The sequence below is a fragment of the Hippocampus guttulatus genome, chromosome 8 (assembly GCF_054856545.1).
Source record: "Hippocampus guttulatus isolate MCC_2025c chromosome 8, RoL_Hgut_1.0, whole genome shotgun sequence".
Taxonomy (NCBI): Eukaryota; Metazoa; Chordata; class Actinopteri; order Syngnathiformes; family Syngnathidae; genus Hippocampus; species Hippocampus guttulatus.
The window spans coordinates 17833186-17858704 of NC_141268.1; the positions used below are offsets into that span (position 1 = coordinate 17833186).

The 25519-nt window shown below is 44.1% G+C and overlaps 2 protein-coding genes across 7 annotated transcripts in view; one reads left to right on the top strand and one right to left on the bottom strand.

The window, feature by feature from the left end:
• The window catches only part of dlgap4b (discs, large (Drosophila) homolog-associated protein 4b), a 74778-nt gene that overhangs the window by 39608 nt on the left and 9651 nt on the right, over window positions 1-25519 (top strand). For 4 of the 6 annotated variants that reach the window (XM_086117396.1, XM_086117392.1, XM_086117393.1 and 1 more), the window contains 6 exons: window positions 5317-6560; window positions 6729-6943; window positions 16695-16845; window positions 17411-17663; window positions 17883-18035; window positions 24536-24957. In XM_086117396.1, coding sequence (XP_085973522.1) covers window positions 5370-6560; window positions 6729-6943; window positions 16695-16845; window positions 17411-17663; window positions 17883-18035; window positions 24536-24957 — 2385 coding nt within the window. In that variant the 5' untranslated portion in view covers window positions 5317-5369. Of the gene's footprint in view, window positions 1-5316; window positions 6561-6728; window positions 6944-9443; window positions 9546-16694; window positions 16846-17410; window positions 17664-17882; window positions 18036-24535; window positions 24958-25519 lie in introns of all 6 variants that reach the window. The other 2 variants (XM_086117397.1, XM_086117395.1) reach the window with 2 other exon arrangements.
• LOC147201569 (uncharacterized) lies at window positions 9687-14775 on the bottom strand. The gene has a single exon (XM_086117398.1). The coding sequence runs from the start codon at window positions 14462-14464 to the stop codon at window positions 11858-11860; it is 2607 nt and encodes an 868-aa protein (XP_085973524.1). The 5' UTR covers window positions 14465-14775; the 3' UTR covers window positions 9687-11857.

Here is a 25519-nt window from a genome sequence, read left to right on the forward strand (position 1 = left end):
GGAAGTGGTTTTCAGGGGCAATGGAAGCGGAGCTCAGCTGTCAGCGGAGGCAGTGACATTCTGCCACCAGCCTTTCACTGGCTTCCTTTCCGCCTGGCGGTCTTCAGAGATGGACTAAAACGAGTGCGGGTTATCTCGCACAACAGAAGGGAGGGTGATAAATCTTTAGCGATGAAAATAGGCCAGAGCGCAGCACTGATGGAACAGATAGGATGTAATTAGGACAAGGTTAGACTCCTTCCCCCTCTCATCATTTATTTAATGTGTCACATTTGACTTAAATTCGGATGCGGCTTTGTGTGTTGACTTGATGTTAATCCTTCCTTCCTTTCTTGCTACCTTCCTACCCCAACATTACAATTTCCATCACAGGAGCTCTCCATTTGCTTGCCCAACTGTTCATTAGTGAGCTATTAATTTGTATCGAATGGCCATAAAGTCGCATTTCATACTCATTTTGATATTTAATTTTTTTGTTTTGTTTGCAAATGAACCCTTTCATGCAGCCTGGTAACACGATAAACTGTCCACAGTAGTAACCACTGTCTCTGAATGGGTTAATTAAAGACATTTAGACATTTTTTTTAAAGTTCAATATGCCCTCTATTCAACTTTTAGCACCTTTGCCTCCAAATGTCTCTGCATCCCCCCCACCCCCTGATATTTCTGTATCATAAAGTAAAGCTCAGCGGAAAGAAACTCATTTTAGTTTGACATGTTTTTAAAGATATGAACTCTCCTGGCTGCGTATCCCCCCCCCCCCCTTCTTTGTTCCTCCAACTCGTCTCTCATCTTCCTCCGCTGCCATGGAAGCCGCCTCATTCCCGCTGGATCACTTTCATTTTCGCCGGCGTCAACCTCGCGCCGCAGCTTTACGCCGTCGCTTCCTCCTTAACACTCAAAGTTTGGGACCTATAATTGTGAGCTCACACACAGACGCGCGGGATTTGCCCCATGTGTTCCAGGCCAGTACAGCAGATGGAATCACTTCTGACTGACTGAGCCGTGCACCAACGCTCAGATGAAAGGATGATATCCTTTGCATAAGCTCGCCCACTGACTTGCTGTTATAGAAATTAAGAGGGAAATGTACTGTATATATATAAATTTATAATAAGTAATCATTTGCATTCGCATATACAGGACCGGAGTTTTCTGGGATAAACTATGTGATGATGCTGCTACCGTGTCTAGTGTATGTCCTTTGCTACAGCTCTGTGAGATCTAAAACATGATCTGTATCAATAATTCCACCTTTACAAAAAAAAAATAATAACGATAACCCTCACTTTTCGATTTAAGCACCGTCAAAGAAGAATGAACTCTGCCTAAACAAGATTTTTTGGTCACAATTCCCCTATTGACATTCTTTTGTGCTCGTTCCACATTTCTCTAAGATGCTAAAAATTGACGCGAAAGCCCTGGCTAGTTGCCGTCGTCATATCAAAGAATTATAAGAGGCAGAATTATTATTTATTTTATTTTATTGCCTTTCTCTACTATTAACATGCAGGTGAGGCTCTGCCTCCCCTGACCTCAATCCCTTGAAATGACCCTTATATGCATGTTTTGGGAAAGTGGGCGAAAGCCTGAGGACCCACAGGGCGGGTCTCAGATTTGCCCCCTGAACCTCAGAAGTATGCACCGACATTCCACCATGCTGCCTTTCTCTGATTACGTCAATCCGAATTTAGAATTATTCACCTTTGTAAAGGCGGAAAATTTTGGTCCAGCTCTTGTCTTTAATCTCATCCGATTGTGTAAGCGGTATTAATAGCCTACATGAGGGTTCAACGAGTTTTTATGTGGCAGAAATTCACTATTGTGGACAAATTAACATCAGCCTAGCACAACTGCAGCCTGAAAATGCGTATTTACATATTTATGATGGCTCCAGAGGTGATTTCACGGGAGAAAATTAATCTATGAGAACGTATGTGGTACTCTTCATCATTAGCATCCCTAATGCCGTCTGTCAGTTAATGGACTGGAAACAAGCTCATCCTCATAAATAAAACACTTTGGTGTTTGTTTTTGATATTTAGCTTTGACACATGCCAGAAAACATTAGAAATAAGTGAAATGTGACTTCTTTTTTTTTTTATTTAGTGACATGTCCCTCCTCTGGTCAGTGGTGAGAACTGGCCTAGTATGACTGAGGTCATGGATTGGACACTCTGCCGAAATGCCCCTCACCACCCTTGAAGGAACAGATTGCAGCTTCCCAGTGCACTCGGCTGCCACCAGACGCTCCATGCAGGGTGTAATATTACACACACACCATGAACACTCACACTCGCATTGTTGCACGCACTGAGCACTAAACATTTGTATTCTAACTAACAACGGAGTGCAGACGCCTGACCTAGATGATTCCCTTTCTGATGACTGAATGGCTCTTCTGGGCATCGTAAATAGTCTGGCTGTTTTATTTGAAGTTAAATTGGGCGCCATGATTACCAGCATGAATAGGAGCTGCCTAGTTTTGATCTCTCTCACACACATCCATTCCACATTCAGCGGTGTATGCAGGTACGCCGCAGCGGGCATTGTGGGTCAATTAAAGGCATGGCATAGTTTTTGAAGCGTTGTCGGTGGAGAATGTAAGCACTTTTTTATACAATGGCGCCTTGAAAATTTTCAAGACTTGACTTGTGAGTGCAGTTTGGCAGATACAGTTATTCAAAATAAGAGACTTCAATTTGTTTCTTTCCACTCCTTGTTGAAGTTTACTGCCAAACTAAACACAGAACAAAGAGATTTATGCCTTGGACTCTATTTTCATGCCAAATCCTAGCCTAGTAGCGCAAGGCACCGTGTAAATCCGCACAGGGGTGTGTTAGACTGTGTTTTGGTATGTCTGCAGATGGGAACAGCTTGGCACACTTAAAAATGGGTGTTTTGCGCCGTTTTGGGTGTGAACACAGCCGACTTGATTCGCCATCAATCAAAGCATCAACTTAAAAAAAATGGCACCCTGAAATGATGGAAGCAGAAAATAATTTGCTGAAGTCCATGCGGGAGGTTGAAACACGCAAGTTACATTTATGAGGAAGTGGAAGCAGATCTCCACGGGCGGATGATGCAAAGTTGGCCACTGTGATCAGCAATGCCACCGCAGGGAGGGTTGTTTAGAAAATGGAATCACAATTATATGATGGGAAAAAAATAGAATAATAATTCATTCAGTTCATCGATCACTACATTGTTTCAGAGGTTTCGATGCACACTGATGTCAAATTTATGAAAGAAATACGATGACAGCCACCACACATGCAAATCACAGTATCTGTCTGCCTGCACCTCCATCAAATTCACCAAAGTCCCACTAGACCACCTAGTGGGAGTGCAAATAGTTAAACGTGGTCGTCTACTTTCAGTTTTAACAATGCGATCCAGGAATCTAGCACATTTTTTTCTATGATGTGCCCTACAATGTCATACGAAAGCTAAACAAAATCTGCATTGAAGTTTGTCAAACCCGTTCACTCTGTGAAAGCGCACAGCTTTTATGCCTGCCTCCGATGATAATGCACCGGTCACCATACTGGGTGACACATTGAAGATGATGTGTTAAGCTTATCTGAGTGGCGTGCCACTATGAGATCTGAGGCAGTTAGCTAATGTGGTGTAAAAGGATTTAGAGGATTTGACCCTATCAGCAAAGATGGCACTCAGAGAAGCTCCGTTAATGACACTAAATGAGTCTGTGCTTGCAGCATGCTAATAATGGGGGCTTGACAGCAAGGCATATCATTTACAGACTTTTTTTTTAGGAGGGCGGGGGCTGAACAGCTATTTGATATTCATGTGCAGAAGAAACATTGGATTACGAAGGCAAGATGGAGGTCATGCGACACCTGCTACATTTGACTTCACCCCAAGCTTCGTTTGAAAATTAAATTACGTTACATCACCTCGTAGCATCATCTCATGAATGAGCCTCCTTTTATCGAGCAGCTTGCAATTATCTTTTCTTCCTCCGGGTCTTGGTTGAGGTAAAGGTGAGCATGGCAATTAAGGCAAAATGAGTTGCTTTTCCTTGTAAATTTGAATAACCGTTCCACTGGGTACAAAATGTCTTTACTGCATCACTCCATCAGCTTGTGTCTGTTGTTTACTAAGAACGCAGTCAGTCAGTCAGGCATGTCGGCTCCAATCCAGCTTCTGATCCAATCTGCTTTAATAGAACAAATACCAAAGAGAGTACACCATAGTCATTTCAAGTTGCAACTATTTTTTTCCTGACTTTTCACAGCAAGGATATCGGGCCGAATTTCTTGGTAAATAATAGCTGCCAACAAGTACAAATTGGACAAAATGCATTTTGTGTCGCGCTATTATTATGCCATTAGGATCACATTTGATCTGGAGCCTATCCCGACGGACTGGTTTTCTTGACACCAAGATACGCACAGAAACAGACTTAGAGGTGAAGGATGCTAAAGTATCACACACACATTTTATCATTTGTCATCCCTTTCCTTGGGAAGTTATAATTTTACTTTTACTTTTTTTTCCAGGCGATACAGTACAGAAATGCTGTCCGTTGCTATTCTCTATTTCAGGTTCAAGGACCCCTCCGAGAGGCTCTCGGCTCAAATTATCATAGCCACACGTAATAGCTCGCTGACCAGCTCGCAACGTAATTCAACATTCAACTTTTAGGCATCACATGTGCGCTCTCTATTCATCAAGATTTTCTAAGCTGCATGCAATGCCTTACTAACGAAATCAAGCAAGAAGTAAAACCACTTGAATTATTCAACGAATGCATGTTTGTGGAACTTTATTTTTGCTAAGTACATTGCTCTTCGGCAACATTATTAATATTGCATAGCACAAAACGCCATCTGAATTTCATGCTTGCTGATCCTATGAGATCCGAATTGCTTACGAGTGACACAAAGGTTTTGCAATCACGGGCACACAAATCCATCGAAATGGACGACGGATGAACTCTGCATTGCTTTCAAACTTTGAAGAAGTTGCGACAGAAAGAAGAGATTATTCATGAGAATATTCAATCCGCATAAATTGTGGAGTTGCCTCTTGTGGACTGCCGCTAATTGTGCTCACTTCGACCCACTACCTGAAGATCTTCATTGATACGTATATTGTTGTTCCTTCGGTTTCTAGCACAATTGTGCATTGTAGCCGGCAATGTATTGTTGGCACATACAATATTTGTCTCACAGTTCAACACATATCTTATTTGTCGTCTGGTTTGCCTCGCGAGTAGGAGTGTATCTCTGGCAGCGCCTTTGTATGTTTGATTCTAATTCTCCATTTTGTTTTTCTCCATCTATGGGCTAGGAGTCAACTTTTAGGTTTGGAGGTCTACTAGTGGGTTGGGCCCCCTCGCCATTATGAAAGGGCTGGGGACCAGCCATACCAGACACCTGTCTGACTCCTGTGACCCTTCCGCTGGCCACTTAGAGGCTCTCTACCCTCAGAAGACCAGCACCATGCCGCGGAGTCCTTACCTGCTCAGCCCAACAATGGACCAATATGGCACTATGGACCCCCATCTTTACCCATCAGCCAACCCAAGCTCCCTTCCACCAGAATGCCTGCTCCCCCTCAACAACCAGCTGTCAAACAGCAGCACCTTCCCCAGGATTCACTACAACACCTACGATCCATCGGACTTCTCCCCACCCGTGGAGGGCATAGGTGGAATGAGAACTGGGACATTGGGAGCGTCCGTGTCGATGGGCATGGGATCGGGTATGGGCATGGCTGAGCTTACTGGACGAACGTCCATGATTACGAGCGGCTCGGCTACGATATCGCATCACATGACCAAGAACCAGGCACCGCACAGCCTTCTCGAGTTTGATAAGCAGTTAGCTGGCGGTCGGGATGGCTTCAGCACCTTGCAGTTCCATAGAACATCTGCAGTAACCGCAGGCAAACAGCGTACGGACAGTCCTGGTCGCATCCGTTACATGCTGCACTCGGTGCAGAAGCTCTTTGCCAAGTCCCAGTCGCTGGAAAGCCACCACATGAAAGGAAACGTCAACGGACGCTCAACGGGTAGCGGCGGAGGTTCGTCGGGCACTGACGACGGAGGGAAGCATAACCGCAGAGCCAAAAGTAAAGATCGCGGAACTAAATCGGAAGCGACCGCCAAGCGCCGACCACGCTCCAACATGTCAGGGTACTGGAGTTCCGATGATCTGGACAGCAATGACATAAGCAGCTTCCACAACACTATGGCGATGATGACCCTAGGACACCCCGCTGGCCAGGAGAGCCACGGGGGCCAGAATAAATACATTCATAGCGGCTATAACACCATCAGCTCATCTAAAAGCAGCAATGACATGAAGTATCAGACACTAGCCGCACCGATGAGTGGAAGAGGAAATGGACTTGAAGGACCAGGGAATGTGCTTATGAATGATAACATGAAAGGAGGATCTTGGTCCGCACTGACTATGGGCCAACCAAAGCAAGTGCTCCAGAAGGGATCAGCCACTCTTGATAGGTCCTTACTCAAGTCCAGATCATGCCAACCAGAACTGACTTGCAACTACCTGCAGGTTGGCCGAAGGGTAAGTAAGGGCCGAAACACTGTCGCACACCAAACGCTTTGAATGGCAGCCACGATTACTATTTGTGACCCGATAGGATGAGCATCACTCACTGTAGTGAAACAGAAGTGGTGTGACAGCGCGGCGTCGCTTTGGAAACAAAATGTAGCCGTTTGTTGCTGCCTGTAGGGGGATTGGAGCAGCTCATTAGGCCGCAGCGGGGGCGCCAATGAAATCCCATGCCGGCGCATGCGCAGCGGAAGCTACGTGAAGGCCATGGCAGACATGGAGGACAGCGAAGACTCCGAGGGGAGCCCCAAACCCTCGCCAAAGACTGCCGCTCGCCGCCAGAGCTACCTCAGGGCCACACAGCATTCTCTGAGTGACCAGCTACCCCCACGCAAGTAAGGCCACCGCTAACTAAGACAGCGCACATTATACGTTATATAATTATCTTGGATAACCGTATGCATTCTATTCAGCATGCACTAAATAAAGTGGGAGTGGCCAGTTGTTAGTTCTCAATCAGAAGTTGCGAGAACCTTTGAAAGGGAGAAATTTTGGCCTACTCAATACGAATTGGACGGTGAAAATGCCTGTATGAATCTCAATGTGCGTTTTAAGAACAAACATCTAATTAAGCTCTTTAGAGTGCGCTGACAACAGGCAGACACTCGAGGGCACTTAAAAAGCCATTTACATGTAGTTAGTAGTCTGATTAGTTTAATTTATGTTACAAGCTGCAGAGAATTGATAGGCATAACATTTTTTGAAAGGGGCCAAGCACGCTTCCATTTTCTTTGCATAAATGATGTATTCATGATGCACATTCTATACCAGTCCTGTGAGAAATACAAATACAACTAAAACACACTCAAACACATAAATGGCTTGATATGCGTGCCCAGTGCAATTTTAGCTCAAAGAGCGGTCTGACTGTATGCATGAGTGGAAATGAGTTTCCTTTGGTAGTTTCGTACAGTTGAAACAGGCGGTTTGCTGCACGGTCTGCCAAATTGCCAAACGCCCCGAAACAAGGCTCGCGCCGGCACGAAGATTAAGCTGTGCCAATTTTTACGCCTGAGTGTGTGTGCGCTCGAATGTAGAGCCCAAAGTGTGACAAAGACATGCTGTACTGTATTGGCTCAAATAAAAAAGTGACATACATACTGGAGATCACCGGTGTCAAAGTCAAGGCCCGGGGGCCAAATCTGGCCCGCCACATCATTTTATGTGGCCGGCAAAAGCAAATCAAGCACGTCAAGTTCCATGATGCTTGCTAAAGTCTGAACCAAAATTTCACATGGTCGTTCTTGACTTCTGATTTTAAAACTGGTTATCCATCAATTTGCTGTGCGCCGTGTATGTCATATGTGGAGGTGATTAAACATTTACATGGTTTCTCAAAATTCATAAAGGCCCTCCAAGGGAAACCGTAACTACAATGTGGCCTGTGACAAAAATGAGTTTGACACCCTGCTTGTAGATTGTGTCAAGGTAGCAGAAATCTAATCCTCCCCCATAAAGGTTTTATCAGTATTTGACCTGCTGATGTTTATTCATAGACTAGTCACTGAAAGTAGACAAGACATCTCTTGTCTCTTTGTAAAAGGCTTTCGAAAGCAGACATGATGCACTACGTGTGATGAAGGCACGGCAGGGCAACATTTGAGGTAACGTCACATCAAATGTGTGAAGAGAGCACATTCTTTGTAGCAATGACAATATGGTGAAAATGGAAGCAAGACAGTGCTAACATGTCTTTTTATGTCAACACCAAATTCAAAACATTTGCCGGGGGACACACACCTACACTCTGAAGTTGACACGGATTTTGCCTGCGGCTACATTTGCTGTGGAGATCAAATAGTCGACTTATTTTTTGATCTAATGGTGATTCAAACAATGCAATGCGATGGTGTGGTTTTATTCAAATGCTAATTTAACATCATTCCTCATATTCTAAGGTGTAACGTTCAATTTATTTAGAATACTGATTTTGTCATTCAAACTTAAGCAGCAGTTTTCATCAGAGCTTCCCCCCAGAGCGTGCTGTTATATTGACCGTCTTATTTGTAGAAAATGACATAAATACTTTAAAAATTCACTTTTGAGCGATCTAGTCAGGCTTTTGAGAAAGAAAATTGCTTCTGCAGGGGAACCGTGATGTTTTGCTCTTAACACAAATTTGTTGTGACTGAGACAAATTCGAATAAGTAATAGATTTAGCATTCTGCATTGATACAGATCCCTTTAGGGGATCCAAAAACAAACCCTTGCGGCCCACAACATTTAGTACACTAATGTAATATATTGATGCAGTACAAAAATTCCATCCTTGCGACTGCAGTACTGCAAGACCCCCTTTTTTTAAACTGACACTGTCACAGAGGCATTCATTTAAAGAGACACGATGCTCCTTGTAATTTGCAGAGGGGTACAACTGCGACACATCAGCAGCGCTATTTTTACATGAAAGAGTTGTGGGGAACCTTCTTTGGTAGAGCAATGTGGAGCAAAAAAACTTTATAATTCCTAGTCATCACACTTTCGAATGGGCACACATTTGTATTTCATATTTTATTGAGTGTGCATCGGAATGAGACGCGTATTTTTTTTATATATCGGTACATATATTTTCCTTTTTCATGACACAAACAGACAGGCAAATTAAAGGTAAAGATAGACGAGGATTATTATTATCATTATTATTATTGTAAAACAATAGTCATATTGTTTACCTGGCATGCTGTTTCCTGGATGTGTTGATAGTTGTCAAGTTGGTCCATGCGGAAGATAACATGTTGATGCGTGTTCGGTATCACGAATACCACATTGTGTTGGATTGTCAACATGCATGAATGACTAACCCGTGGCTCTCTTGTGGCCTGCTGGCGTGAGCAGCAGAACCCTGGATTATTCCTTATTGCAAGGGGAACTGGATGCCCTGTGGTCACCCGTCCACAGTGTGTCCTCCCTCAACCAACTGGGCAGGTCAATGAGCAGGTCAGTGATAGGCCCAAATAAGACACATCCCAGGGGTGTGTTGTTGCTTCGCCGGCAAGCCAGCAATAACTTCCTGGAGGTGACAAAATGTCAGAGATTTTCTCGGACAAAGTTAAAGAAATGACTCGGCACACAGGAAAATTGTCTTCAATATCGGCGGGAGCGGATCTCTGAGAGCGAACGACGGTTAGTTGCTCCGCGATCACACTCTCAGTCCCGCCACCGCGAGTTCGACATTTTATTGTAACATATGCAAAATACAAGAAAAACACTGCCCCCGATGTTTGCATGCCGCACCCCGGTCCGGCTCCTCGGTAGTGATTGGTTACCTGTTTTTCCAACTTGAACCACCAGTACATTGGCGCCTTTTCTGGCTGGTCTACATCGAATTAGCATGTTGTAGACTTTGCGGATGGTCAATGTCGTCTGGGCGCGACGGGTGTTCTCAACTCGTCTTTTGTTGCTCAACCGCTGTTCCCGAATTATTCATTCCCCTTTTGTGACCGAGTGTCGCCTTCTCCCCTGTGGTTGTCCACCTGTATTGACGTGCTAATTGTGGACTTCAACAGTCCCCCGGCCAGATGTGTGCAGGCATTTGGGGGTGCTGGATACGCACCCAAACGCTTCGATGTGCCCAAATTAAATGAAACTTTAAACATGATACAATTTTGCTCATAGATTCCTCTAACATTCCCACCTCTGTATCATAATTAAAGTTTCGTCAAACGCCCAGGTGACATTGATATGCAATTGCACGGGTGGGAAGAAAAACTGTCCTGAGGGGAAGGGGGTGTAACGATCAGGACAGAAAACCCTTCCCGGGCAATGGCTATACATTAAATGAAAATCAAAATCTAATCTAGACACACATTAAATGAAAATCAAAACCTAATCTAAACACAAAGTAATTTAAAATCAAATCGAATCTAAACACACCTCGAATGAAAATCAAAATCTAACAAAACTAACTACTAACTAACTACTATATACAAAGTAAGCCAACCCAAGAACATCAAACACTCACATCTGCAATGCTTTTCTGTGAAGTCGTCATACGGGCTTACATAAGGTTCCAGTAAATCAATCACCAAAGTCAGTGTTAACATAATCTTCGTCAGACTCCGTGTGCACCTGTTGGTACTCCGACATGGCCACAGTCAGGTGAGCCGCCACTTCACTTTGATAGCATCCATGAATTTGGCAGCACAACCTCTGACCAGCGGGATCGCGCAAGCGACACGAAAACACAAAAAGAAAAATATACCAACAATCGTCTCCTGCCTCCCGACATTGAATCCCATGGGGCAAGTCACTCCTTCTGTGGGCCTGTGTGCCCACCGTGACTTCTCTTAGGCCCATAAGGATGATGCCGATGATGCTGATGGTGCATCGGCAACGCTTGACTGCCCTTCCGGTGGTCTTTCGGCGGCACGCAAGGTCAGCGCACTTGGACTTAGGTGCTGATTCTCCTTCCTGGGACTGGCGTCGCTAGGCCCCTCAACCTCAAACCGAAGGAGCTTGCACTGCGACTGGTGGATCCAGCCATCGCGTCCTTCGATCTTGACCGCAGTTTTTGTTGCTGCAATCACTTGGGAGGGGCCATTCCAGCGTTCACTGTCCCAGAGAAGTCTTTTCAGCACCTTGAGGAAATTCTGATCACCACTCCGGACCTGGCGAGTCTGTGGAGCAGAACACTCTGGCAAGTCATTGTGCCTATGCATCTCTTTCTGATCAAATAGTCTTTTAGTCTCTCTCATTGTCTCAATGAGCCTGGCTTTGACAGTTCCATTAATGCATTCCACAAATCCAGCCGATTGCGGGTGGTACGCACAGTGTCGCTCCAAATCAGTGTCCAACAATTCGCCCAATGCTTTCATGACAGTTCCTGAATCATCGTGAGCGCTCGAAGACAGTTCAACCCATTTTGAAAACACATCAACAATGACAAGACAGTATCGTTTCCCTTGTGTTTGGTTCAAACAGATTACACAACATCTCCAAATTCTTTTTGAAATATGCATAAACCCATGTGTATGATAATATTGGTGCACCTGTGTTATCATCGCTATCATCCCCCCTGTTGACACATGTGACAAGCCATGTGTCAACCTCGCGGCGCACTCGAAGAGAGAGATTGGAAGCCAACGTTTCCCGCCTTCCAATTTCTCTATCCCTGCGTCATCTGGTTGTGCTCTCTTATTTGTCCAATATTTTCGTTCTGTGTGAGGTGCAAAAATTTGTCTTGATTTCAAATCATCCTGTGTTGTGTCCTGTGCCTCTATTGCTAGTACGTCACGTGTTACTGCAATTTGTCAGCTGAAATGAACGGCCGGAGTAGTCATCACTTTCCAATTGATGTATTGACGCACCCAGCCATCCTGTGTTTCCTCGCACCCCGGATTGGCGGGGGAGGGGTTCCACAGGTGGTTTGGAACGGAGCTCGCAAGGTTATTCATATTTTTCCACTCACATTGCTCTGGTTTGCCGAGCGGTATGTAAATGTGTTGCCCTTGTGAGAGGAGGGGCTTGACCGCCCTTCCTACCCGCGCTGTGGTGAAACACCACTGATCTTTCCAATACACGTGCTCAACAACGATACCCTGGGGTTGCAGGCCCAGAAAAACTTTAGTGTAGTCAGGGTCTGGTCCTGGTGTCTGCTTACGTCTGATAGTCACGTGCAGGTTGTTCGCCGTTTGCACGTTACCTCCTGGCTTTAATTTGGTACCTGCCAATCGAACTAGACATTCGGAACTCCGAGTTACGTCATCGTTCGGTAAATCGAGTGTCCAAAAATAGCGAGCATCATGTTGACTGTTCCCCATGCGGGCTTCAATCTGGCCCTTGTGATTTACGATGGTGTAAATCTCGAGTTGCGTTTGAGCATCCCGTCCCAATAAATTATGTGGACAGCGAGAATTTAGCGCGGCTTCGACGAGTGCCTTCCGATTTGGGTCTGTGGGGGAAGTAATGGTTACTGTTTGCGATAACGTCAGGGGCTGCACGGAGCCGTGTGCTCCTTTCATGCGAATTTTGCCATCGCTTGGCTTCACAGTATCGCGATCCCAACGACCAAGAACAGTGATATCGGCGCCCGTGTCAACAAGGAAGACGGTCGGGATTCCTTCAACCAACAACGTCATTTCCGGTTTAGTTATGGACGAGGTTTCACATCTCAGCAGGTAGTTTTCTGTGTCGAAAACATGATTGCTACCGGCTAAGATGTCACCCTCGTCCTCACTTGAGGCGGGCGATTCAAACAAAGGCGCAGAGGCCTTTATCGCTGTCATAGCTACCTCCTCTTTTTTATTCCGTATCGTTTGTAAATCCTCCTCATCTGATGAGGAGGTCCCCGTGCTACCATCACGCTCCCGCACGCGCCTGTCCTTCCGCTGTTGTCTACATTCTTTCACCATGTGACCCTTTTGCCCACAAAGAAAACATCTGCCTTCAACAAAACGTTTTTGGTCCCTAGGGGTTAATTTGAAGGGAGCAAACGACCGTATTTGTTTATTACCTTTATAAGGAGGACCCGGGGTTTTCCCGTGTGCGTGTGGGTTTTTTGCGGCGTAATAAATGTTGGTCACGTGACTCTCATTCTTCCTTTTCTTGTTCTCGAGTCGTTCGTAATTCCGTGCGTAATTCAAAACCTCATCGATCGGACATGTTGGCCAATTCAAATTATGTCTTTTAACATATTGGGTAACATCAGGATGTGCTTGGTTTAGCAAATGCTGTTTTAAATGCGAATTGAACAAGTCTGACTGTGTCTCAGGGATACCGCCGTGTATTTTGAACACTATTCGCAGACGATGGAAAAAATCGTCCGTAGTTTCGTCAGCCTTTTGGATGCATGTGGCAATTTGTTTTGGATCTTGCGTCCGCTCGTATGCCTTGGCGCAACGTTCCATAATTTGGTCAAGGGGTCCCCCTACCTGCGTGAGTTCATCATAGCACAGATAACCTCCCGCAGCTTTCCTACCATTAAAGTTGCCCACAACTGCGCCAAACTTGGAACTGGTAGTTAATGAGAGCAATTTCAAAAGTTCACTCGCGTTAAGCCTGTGACTGTGGACTAAATCGGATAGTTCCCTTACGAACTCGTCCGGATCGTCCTTCGGTTTTGGAAGTGACGCGGCGATGTCTCGAAATTCGGCTGGCGTCCATGGTCTATATACGTACAGCGATTTGTCGTTCGTCGACGGCATTTGAACCATAGGGAACGCTTGGAAAGGGTACCATTCGAATCTAGACTCATACGAATTATGCTCTAGCGAGGTGGATGGGTCGAGGGTCCGCCTCCACTCACCCACCGTGCCTTTGGAGCGCGTTTCGTGTTGATGTCCAGGGTTTGGACCATCCTGCGATTTGACCGGGTTCTCTAGACTCCAATTCTGTGCGGTAGTTTGATCGAGGGGTGTTATGGGGGCTTGGTTAGTTCCCCAGGGCGGAGGGGGTACCGAATTCTTTTCTCTCGTAGTTTGCGATTGTGGGGGGAAGGCCGGGTACAACTCCCCCGAAACGGCGGCCGCTGGAGCGGCTGAGGGTTGCGTTGCAGCAGCCGCTGCAATTAAATCCTCATCCAGCCTCTGACGTGTGTCTTTCGCCTTTTTCACCCGTATTCGTCTGGCCCTTTCAACGAGTGTTTTACACTTGTACCATTGTTTACCGTGTTCATTATTTTTCCGCTTTTCTTTGTCTTTCAGCGATAATTTGCCCAACACCGTTTCCAATTCATCGCAATCATTAACGTCTCCCGAGAATCCGTATTTCTTTTTCCACTTTTTCACGAATCGCGTTGACCCTCTGCAGTCAATTTCAGCTAATCGTGTGTTTTCAATGATCGCCTCTACATCGTAACGTGCTGTTGTCTGCTGTGTTCCGCTCAATCGCCAACAACCCGAGGACTTCCGTGTCGCCATGTTGCCTAGCAACAGCTGGAAGCGTTTAGAGGTATTTTACAAAAAGAAAAAAAATCGCGATCTAGATCTGGGTCGTCACCCGAAAACAAACGGTACGTGCCCGCGCCGGAGTTTATATGGGTTACGTTACCACAATAGTGTGTTCACCAATCACACTCACGCACTAACACAAACCGATACGCGCAATATACGCATACAACGTTAGATGCAACACACGCCGAGGTGGTCAACCTCCGCAGGAAGACAAAGCTTCCTTACCGTTTTCGCTTAGCGAGAAACGATATCTAAATGAGCCGATGCTCTCACAGATGCGCTTGGGCTCTGTGTCCCGGGGATCTAATTTCCCCCGTACCGCTAACCACGAAACGGTACTCGAGCTAGCCTACTCCGTTTTCGGCGTTAACTCGTCTAATTCCGTCATTCAGTGGAGATAACCGACTACGCAACGGCTTCTCCACCACGCCGACTGACCTTATTTTTCCGACAATTGTCCCGATGCCGAGCTGAACCCAGGTTCGTTGGATGATGGCGCTTGCTTGCTCCTCACGGTGTCCGGTGCGGGGCTGGCTCCTCCTGGAAAAGTCTCCACGAGGTCTGGTCGGCTTCGGAGGCGCGAAACACGCGATCAGCCACGGATCGTCCACCGGAGGAAATCGGAGAGTCCAACAAAAAGCTCAAATCCGTTCGAACAAGCACATCATCCTGCCGACAACGCCAAGTTTCTGTCAGAGATTTTCTCGGACAAAGTTAAAGAAATGACTCGGCACACAGGAAAATTGTCTTCAATATCGGCGGGAGCGGATCTCTGAGAGCGAACGACGGTTAGTTGCTCCGCGATCACACTCTCAGTCCCGCCACCGCGAGTTCGACATTTTATTGTAACATATGCAAAATACAAGAAAAACACTGCCCCCGATGTTTGCATGCCGCACCCCGGTCCGGCTCCTCGGTAGTGATTGGTTACCTGTTTTTCCAACTTGAACCACCAGTACATTGGCGCCTTTTCTGGCTGGTCTACATCGAATTAGCATGTTGTAGACTTTGCGGATGGTCAATGTCGTCTGGGCGCGACGGGTGTTCTCAACTCGTCTTTTGTTGCTCAACCGCTGTTCCCGAATTATTCATTCCCCTTTTGTGACCGAGTGTCGCCTTCTCCCCTGTGGTTGTCCACCTGTATTGACGTGCTAATTGTGGACTTCAACAGTCCCCCGGCCAGATGTGTGCAGGCATTTGGGGGTGCTGGATACGCACCCAAACGCTTCGATGTGCCCAAATTAAATGAAACTTTAAACATGATACAATTTTGCTCATAGATTCCTCTAACACAAAACCATGCCATGCTGCCAATCACAGCTGCCCACCAGCAAGCTTGTAAAAAGCATCAGCCCAGCGCTTTTCGGGGAAAACTCCTATTCTGTGATTTGACTCTGGGGAAGAAGTTGTCGACATATCGTGCTCATTGTTATGATCATTGTGCGCCAGCCATGACAACGTTGTCAAAGTTGTCTTTTGAGAAGCATAACCCTTTTCTTTTGCTTGTTTGGCATCATGACGATTCAGTGAGCGGACCATGCGCCACCCAGCATCACCAGCTTTGCATGCTCTGACGGTCAAATCCCTTCCAAAAAAAAAAAAGTCATTACTTAATTATAAACCCAGCCGGTCCAAAAATTGATCTTGTAATTTTTTTTGTTTGTTTTTTCCTTATTGTATTTGTAAATTTGTATCTTAAAAAATGTAAAAAAACAATTGTGTAATTTATTTTTATTGTTAATTTCATCTGTATTAGTTATTCGTAGCACGTACGAGAAGAACATTTTGATTTTACTACGATGATATTCTCTGATGTCATATAATTTTCAGTTCAAGCCTATTGCTTTTCACATGGCATCTACAATATGTGTACAGTACTTGCTTGTGTACTTGCATGAAGCAAATTGGAACCGGCAGCGAGCTGCACGTCAGTTTGCAAAACGCTTTTTTGTAAGGGATAAATCGAAATTGAAAAATGGAGGCCACACAATGAGAAAGTAAAAGCGATGCCTTGAATAATCATCCATTAGTCCTCTTTTTATTTCTCTTTCAATTGCTGCACACCTGGTTTGGAATTTCCTCTCTTGCTGCCTCCCCATCATCAAATATCAACGTTGACTGTTCACCCTTTTTTTGCCAAAGTATGTCCTGCTATCGCTTACTCTTCCAATTTGACCTGAGTACATTTGTTTTGCAGCTGTCTTCCATCTCTCAGAGAGCTTGCCAATAACCGCAGCCTGGACAACCTTGACTGCATTGGGGGCCCCGGCTCGCCTGTGCCACACTGGGATGATGATGACTTCGGCCATGCCCGCAGCACATTGGGCAGACGTAGCTGCATAGGGCAGGTCAGTGCTTCAAAATTATAGTTGGCTGTTGGATTTGATGGGCTATTTGTAAGCCAAGTGAGACCGAAAATTGTATTCCCGGGGCAATTTATTTTTCTCTGCTTTGCTAAGCCGATATTTTTTATTACTTTATAAAAGCAAAAAAGCACCAGATGAATATTTCATGAAGCTATCTCCGAGCAAACTTTCCCACACGAAATGAAGTGATCCCTAAAGATGCTCAAAGAGCCTATCTTAAATGACACTGAGACTGACATGACACTGCACAGTGCTTAACTTCCTTTTACACTTCCAATATATGGCAGTTAGGACTGTTACAATGGCACTCAAAACATAGACTGAACAGTTAATAAAGATGAAGGCCACAGTTTGAGCCTGGAATAAATGAATTCACTTTAATTCATACAAAGTCCAAACAGGCTACATCTCACCCGCCCCATCAATGAGATCAAGCGGTATAGAAAATCGATGAATGGATAAAATTCAAAACACGTTCACATCCATGGTTCCAGGGTTAAAATAAATTGAATGTTTCCAGCCATTTCTTCCATTTGCTTCCGCACAGTTCCGGGACCTGGACATGAGTCATCATTACGAGGACCGTAGCTCTGACTCCACATTCCGAGATTCCCGTTCCCATTCTCAGGACAACCCAGATCCTCCAGACTTGCCCAGGCCCACTTGCTTCCGCTCCCGCAGCCACAGCTACCTGAGAGCCATCCAGGCGGGCTGCTCTCAAGATGATGACGTGGCTTCCTTTGACTCAGGGTCGCTCCCGCCAACTGACACCACTGTTCGCACCTATGGCACCAGCACTGGTGAGTCACTGACTGGAAAAACAGACTGTACATGTGTTGACAGGGAATACATGTATTGTAATAACACTATAAAAAAAAGAAGAAAGAGGAGACAAATTTTATTTTAACTGATGACACAGTTTGAGATACCCATTAGTGAGAGGGGCACTGATCCAATAAAATACACACACACACACATCAGAATTTTAGTTCAAATGCAGCCTCTTTTGCCCATACTAGACGGCCTTTCTACACAATGGAAGACATGGAAAGAACAGTTTGGCTCTTACCTGATAGCCACTGGCTTGGACAAAGCTCCAAAGGAGAAACAACTTGCAATTTTTCTGCAGCGTTTGGGGACAGACAGACCACGCATCATACCCACACACACAGGTAACAATGTCAAGCCAGTTCCTCCACCCATCCTCAAACCAGTTAGCATTTACCCGACTGGGACAGTTGGTTGGTGATTTGCTTGGTGTTCATAACATCAAACTCATGCTCTTTCTATGGTTCACAGTCAAATTGTTAGTGGCTATTTGGGATTTCCATGCTCTTTTATCCATCTACACATAATATCAAACACTCACTGTAAGGTATCCATTACTGCATTCATAGTTGTATGTTTTTGACATACAGAATATAATTCAACTGGCGCAATTGGAGAGAGCTCTCTCTGGTGGACCTTGTTGCGGAACTATATTACAGCTCCCACACAAAAATACTAAAACTACATTTTCTTTGTAGATTATCAGCAATAATAAAGAAAAAAATGGGATAAAATGCAGTTATATCAACCGCCAGTAGTAATCCACGTGGATCATTCAGTATTTATGTGAATCCTTGGCACACAAACAAACAGTTCTCTAACTTTTTGGGACCGAAGGGAAACATCTTTGCAAAGATCCCCTCTTAATCCTAGCATCATTAAAACATAACTACCACGTGTACTCCTAAATGTTTGTTTGTTTATTTATTTATTTTATATCATTTCAACCTGAATAGTCACGACCTTGGTAGTAAAAGGAATTTTACGTAGGTATTATTCCACCATTACGATCTAGAAATGCTTGCAAGGATGTCAGCTTTATGTTTAGGCTTTATAGTCTGTAGAATTGATCCTTGACTTCCTAGGTGAAAAAGACAATGGATGGATGGAAATAGGAAAAAGATTTTCAACAGCCCTCTGTAGAAATCGTTGCTCTACACTACTGCAATCTTTATATATGTCTGCATTTCCAATAGAAATATGTTCGATTTCATGAATGTGTTGTGCATGAAATCCCGATGGATTTTGTGGCTACCGACTAAATATTTGGCTGGTTCCACGCAATTTAGCTTTGCCGTGACTGCAGCCTTTGCTGACGTGATTATAAGCATCCACATAGTGGCGCTCTCCACCACACGTCCCCCCATCAACAAGTCTAATTGTTGCTTTCAACAATTTCGGAATATTTCAACTATATTGAAATTGTTTATAAAATCATCATTTGTACTTATATTTTTGTGAAATACTCGCGTTTACTTTCAGTTCAGTATTTATGTGTATGTTTCTCATAAAAGGATCTTTTAAAAATAGCATTGGGCATAGGCATTATTTTATATGAAATATCGAGATTCCGAGGTTAACTTGAACGCGCCATTCGCAATGCCACCACGCCCCCTCGCAGTTTTTTCGGCTCCAAACAAAAGGAATACAGTACTAATCTACACGTCTTCTGTCATTCTCCTCACACTGACAACTTTTTTTCTCAAGACGACCACCCTTGGCTATTGCGTGTGTCTGACTTAAAGGTAAGAACTTTTCGTGTCAGAAGTTCGTTTTGTAGAAGCTCTCTTGAATATGGTTTGAGATTAAAACCATTACACCTTGAGATGTTTACCTATCTGACATGGGAAATATGATATTTTACCTCACCTCTTACCTCATGTTAAAAAGAAAGACAAAATACTACTACAATTTGGTCATTTAAATTGGGCATTTTGGTAAGAACAATGTTTCAAATTCAACTATAATCACCCTTGCATGTCTGTTGAGTCAAACTGCCTCTAGGCCCAAAACATGTGCTTCCTATATCTTGCTTCTATTTTTTTTTTAATTGTACTTCATTGATTGTTAATATGTCATTCAAACACGATATTGTGGATTGTGCTCTTTTCTAAAGGGGGTGATCATGGTGACAATGGGGATTGTCTTGCTTTCAGGCAGGTTTATCTTTTTTTTTGGTGGCTGTGATTAGATGAAACAATGCAGAAGTGCAGACACTTTGGCAAGCAATGCTCAACTGTTAAATAGAGCGTCACAATCAACCTTTTGTGTTTCATTGTTCCGGCATCTTGTCTGACATCAACAAACATAAGGACAATGCTATTGTCACACAACTAGCACTGACACGATTTCATGTAAATGGACCAAACTGATTTTTGTTTTGTTTGGTTTCGTTTGGGTTTTTTTTTTTTTGCCCCCACTCAGAGTTTATTAGGCCAGGCTGCCACATTTTTGTGTCTCACACAAGTGGAGCAATGATGCTTTAGAGCCACCGTCTTATCGTTGCAACAAATTACAATAGTGGTTAACCTCATTGACAAATGCATTAGGTGAGAGAGTTTCTTTAATTGCTCCTACAAGACTAATAAAGTACAGTGTACATGCTCTGTTTTTGCAGGTAACAAAAGATAATAAATCACCGTATTAAAACACCGCCTGTTCAGTCGGTGGGAATGATGACAGGTTGATAGCACTCTGCAGTCATTACAGAAATCATTTATTTGTCATCACCAATGCTGCCGACAATCTTGTCAATAGGGCTGTGATTTATTGTACCTAGAGCGTTCTGCTTCTAGTCCTCGATGACAGTGGAACCTCCGAAGTCAAACACAGTCTGTTCTGTGATGCTGGTATAGTGTCAGTTGTTGTCCTTTGAAAGTGACCACTCATTTTTAACTCTCAACCACGTCAACAAAAGTTGAGAAATTGATGACAATCTTCTTCCTGCTGATTGTTTTTCAGCCTTGAAAATCACATTTAGAGCAAGACAACAGCACCACTGTCCAGTCAGCTTGACAGCAGTGCTCAGTGGTCACTGCAGATTCCACTCGGAACATTTTGGCAACAAAGCACCTGCTTGTTTGGGTGGCTGGATTCCTTTCTGAGGAATCTCACAGATTTTTGCAATTTAGCCAATTTAACCTTGAGGCCGTGTTACCACTTTATTTTCTGTGAATAATAATATAATCCAGTAGAATAATGGTAATATTTGGTGTTGCTTTGCCAATATTGCAAATGGTTGTCAGTGGATTAAACATATGTTTTGTTTACACAGCTGTTGAGGTTGGAGTTGCAAAGGGATACAAGATGGCGTCTAAATGAAAGCCAACATTTTCAATTTTCACTGGTACGCGCCCCCCAATCTAACCACCCACGCACCCTCACCCCTTGTAACCAATTTGCAACGCCACGGAACTTTAGCTCGGCTCATTAGTTTCTTGGCTGATCTGTGGAGTGAAGAAAGCCCACATAAAAGTCCTCTTTCATCACATACTGTGTAGTGTATGTGATTTTTGTGTTAGCGCCCCAAAATAATGTGATTATGCTTTTTTCGGGGTGGGGGGGCAGGTTCTGCGGATTCTAGTTTAAGAGTGTGCAGAATGAAGATGGCATCATATTGCATATATCGAGCTGTCGGGCAGGTATCCAGATGCATGGACATTCAGATGCGTGCACACACACACACACACACACATGCACACACCTAATCCTCCTTAAACTGAGTTAATCTGCTGATATATATTACAAGAGTCTGCATGGTGTACTGTACATCCTGACATCAGAACGTGGACATGGCTCAGGCAGCATGATGGTCAGATGCTGGCAAGCCCCTGTTACATTGAGAATTTATGCCATGCAAGTTGCCAAGAGTACATTTGTTCTGAGAGATTGTCTGCTTTGGACACTCTCCATCTTTACAGTGAAGCCATTTTAATAGTTTGTCTTTGTCAAAGGAAGATTTATTATCCTTCATCCTTTTGGCTGCGATGAAAATAATTTGGCCCGTTGGAACTTTTTTTTTTTTTTTCATGTCTCCCTCACATTCAAAAGTTCTTGGTTAATGTCTTGGCTCAGATTTAGTTTACGCATGGCTCCACCTCCTTGCTCAAACTCAAGCTCCATCTCATCCATGACGCTCAATTCGATTGAAGTGTAGACTATGTGGCAGAAAAATGGATGGATGACGAAGCAATGAAAGGAAATTATTTTCTGCACTGGGTTGTGGCCTATAGAAGAACAACATGACGTCAATCTGTGGAAAATTGGGCTACTCCCACGTTATGGCACAACTCCCCCGGGCATCATTTATCTGCTCAATATGACACTGGAATGGAAAGAGAATTCCCAAAGAGGTTCTTACGTCCATGATTTATTTTTTCAAAATGGGATAATTTTCCTCAATGTTGTTTTCTCAAGGGCTGCAGTGTGTCACCTCGTCATAATCAGATAATCCCAGACATTCCAAACTCTGGTTGTCACATTTGTATTAGTCAGTACCCCTTTTGTTTTGGTGTTTTCACAACAGCTCACGTGTATTCTGAGCCGTTTCAAAAGGTCATTGGGTCTTGATGATTTTTCAAATATTTAACAATTTTCACTCATCCCTTGAACAACCACAATGAAGCAGATACATTTTATGGATTAGATTATCATCCCACAAACTCAAAAGTCTTCTGATAAAAGTGGAAGAAAAGAAAAGAGGGGACAATGTCACAATGCTTTCCTCCAGAAATGGATCCAAAAAGTCTCCACACTCCTGTTTGAATGACAAAAAAACAAGACCAATCACTGTGACCGGTTCCACAATATAATATACCATGGAACACAGTCATCAAATTGAGAACATTTTGTGCAATAGTGACATCAGAAGGAACTGGAAGGCCCTGCAGAATTGATGAAAAGATAAGAAGAAGTCTGGTCAAGGGAGTCTGCCAGTGACATGCATTCACCGGAGGCAGGTGAGGCTGTGCCTCCCCTGTCATCATGAGAGGAAAAAAAACCCCTGAAAAAATATAATAACACAAGTATTAATATTTGTCCTCTAGACTAGGATTTTGGTGTGGTTCTTAATGTATTTTGACCATTTTTACAGTGAAAATTGCAGAAAATTCTTTATTTCCCGCTTAAATAAATGGAGTCGCTTCCTGACTTCTATTTTTGTTTTCGTTTAAAAAAAAGTGACGAAACGAATGTCAATCATTTTTAGTCAGCGAAATTAACACTGGATCAAATGTTGTTGTTTTTTTTAAATTAGAGATCTCCCCAAAAATCAGCAAACTTGGCCTTATAAACCATAAGGGTGTTTAATTAAATCACTTTCCATCGCCTGACACTTACAAGGATATGTAAGGCATTCAGAATATCACCTTTTAATTTATATAACCTTTGTAAATTTCCCCAGTGTGGGACAAATAAAGGATATCTTATCTTTTAACATACATGGCATTTGAAACATGAACAGGCTCATCGTATTCTCAAAGAACAAAAGCGGTGAGTGTCAACGCCCCCCCCCCCCCCCCCCCCCCCCGTGGGTAACTCCTGCGTGCTGTTTTGATGCTTCCGTGAATTAACTCCCTGATGTCACATGGAGAATCAGCTGGAAGGCTTGCGTGGCAGCTGCAGCATTCCTAATGTTACTGCAAAATTCCCCGTTTGGCCTGGCGGTTTTATCTGGAAAGCGCAGCACTTCCATCTCAGCATGCGTGAAGCCTGACGGCAGTTTCAGTTGAATCTTGAAAGGAGGTACCGGAAAGCGTTTGGGTTGGCCCAATGCTTTAAAATAGTTTTTTTTTTTCACTGCACAATGTAAAGTGATCTCGTACGAGGTGGCGTCTTTTTTTTTTAGGCAGCTTTTACCTGTATGCTGTGTGCAGCGCGTGGAAGTGAGCTCTGCGAATCCAATTTGTAGTATTGACAATGAGGCGCGTGGTCCTTTTTGGCCATTACAGAGTCATGTGTTGTTGGGACTTTGAGGTTTACTGGTCTAGCTCACTGCCTGTTAATGGATTCTATTTTCTTGTTTTGCTGTACTCCTGTGAAAACAAGAAGTTTGTGTGTGTGTGTGTGTGCGCGTGCGTTCATGCGTGTGTGTGCGTGCGTGCATGTGCGTGTGTGTGTGTGTGTGTCGCGTCACCAACTGCAATCCTTTCAAAAATGTTGTGTGAAGCAGGCTGCATTCCAGACTGATTGGAAATAGGAAATATCCCATTTTGAACTTCCAACAGGTCTGAACTTAAAAGTGTACATTGTGAAAGGAAATGGACATACCGGCAACAAATTTACACTTTATATCTTTTGTGACCAATTTGCCAAATTACTCTGTGTGGTGTCTACAGTGACATATGTTACACATACAGTACATTTGACAATAAAGTTGAATCCAATCCAATATCCAATTTCGCATGTGTATTGAACAGGATGTGAAGTACCACCTTATAACCGAGAAATCCTCATACCGTTCTATTTTGTCGTTGACCTTTGAATAGACAGTGGCAGGTGCCATAAATGAGTTTTGTCAGATATATGTCTGAGGATGTGCGAAATTTGTCCTAATTTTGTGAGTTGGAGCATCAAACAGCTGCCCAGTGCACTTTTTCTTCTAGTCAGTTTTCTGAATTTAAAGACTTGGCAGTTTTTTAGTATGCAGACTTAATCACGGTGGCAGTCTTTCAAATGTTTTCAATTTGTATATTTATTGCTGAAGCCCCCTTGGAGCTGCTTGTTTATCTCTTCCTTTTTGAATGACTGCATTTGAAAGTTTCGCACGTCCGTCAAATGCGATGTCATGAATTCATTGATGTGCCTTGTCCTAATGCGACTCGCTTTCGTGTCCCTTATCTCTCAGTTTCATGCATCACCACCTGTAAGAAGGCTGCTCCGCCACCCGTGCCGCCACGCACGACCTCCAAACCTTACATTTCCGTGACGGTGCAGAGCAGCACCGAGTCGGCTCAAGACAATTACCTGGAGCAAAGGTCCGACGTCAACAGCCAGTCGAGCCACGCGCACAGCAACTCGTCCGACAGCCTCGACAGCACCCGTGCCAACAGCCTAGCCCGGGGATTATCTCGCCCTCCTCACATCATCCCCACTCCCATCGCCATCCCCCGAGAGCCGCTCGTCCCCACCACAGCCAACGCTTCCACGGAAACAAGCGACTCAAGTTTAGTCCTGCATGAGTCGATGAAGTCAGGATTGAGTAACTCTGCTGACGAGGCACTTGTGGTTCCAGTGCCCAGACGGAAACTCTCTTCAATTGGCATCCAGGTAGTTTACATCAAGGCTTCAAGCCATATTAATATTTATACCATGTAGTGTGCTGGAATGGCACAAATTGTCCTGCGTTTCTAGTTTGGTAGGCCGCGGTGTGATTCATTATTTGCCAACTCAGCTACTCGCCAGTTTTTTGTAAAAGCTAACTAGCAACTACAGTATTTCGAGGTTGAGTAGCTAGCTCACAAACAGCAGCGTGATGGAAGATTACAGTAGAGGTATGACAGGCAGGTTTCGAAAGTTGACGCCCAAAAAATTGAGGGTGGTAAACTCCTCAAGAGAATGCAGAGAAAGGTCTGGATCCCTTGTGGTAATGGCGTGAGTTAACCGCTGATAGCTGGTAGCAGCTAGCTTCATAAAGTAAGGCACAGTAAAGTGCCAAACTAAAGATAGTCGTTGAAGAAACATAGTTTGTACGGTATTCTAAAAAAAAAAAAAAAAAAGTGTCTATGAATCGCTGAGTCAAAAACATCATAAAATGTTCTATAGGAAAGTAGTAATTGTAATTATGACATATTGTGAAGTACACACAAGCACCCTTGCACTCACGCTGGAT

Excerpts from the sequence above, each read along its gene's own strand:
- LOC147201569 (XM_086117398.1), bottom strand. The coding sequence starts at position 14,464 with ATGGCGACACGGAAGTCCTCGGGTTGTTGGCGATTGAGCGGAACACAG.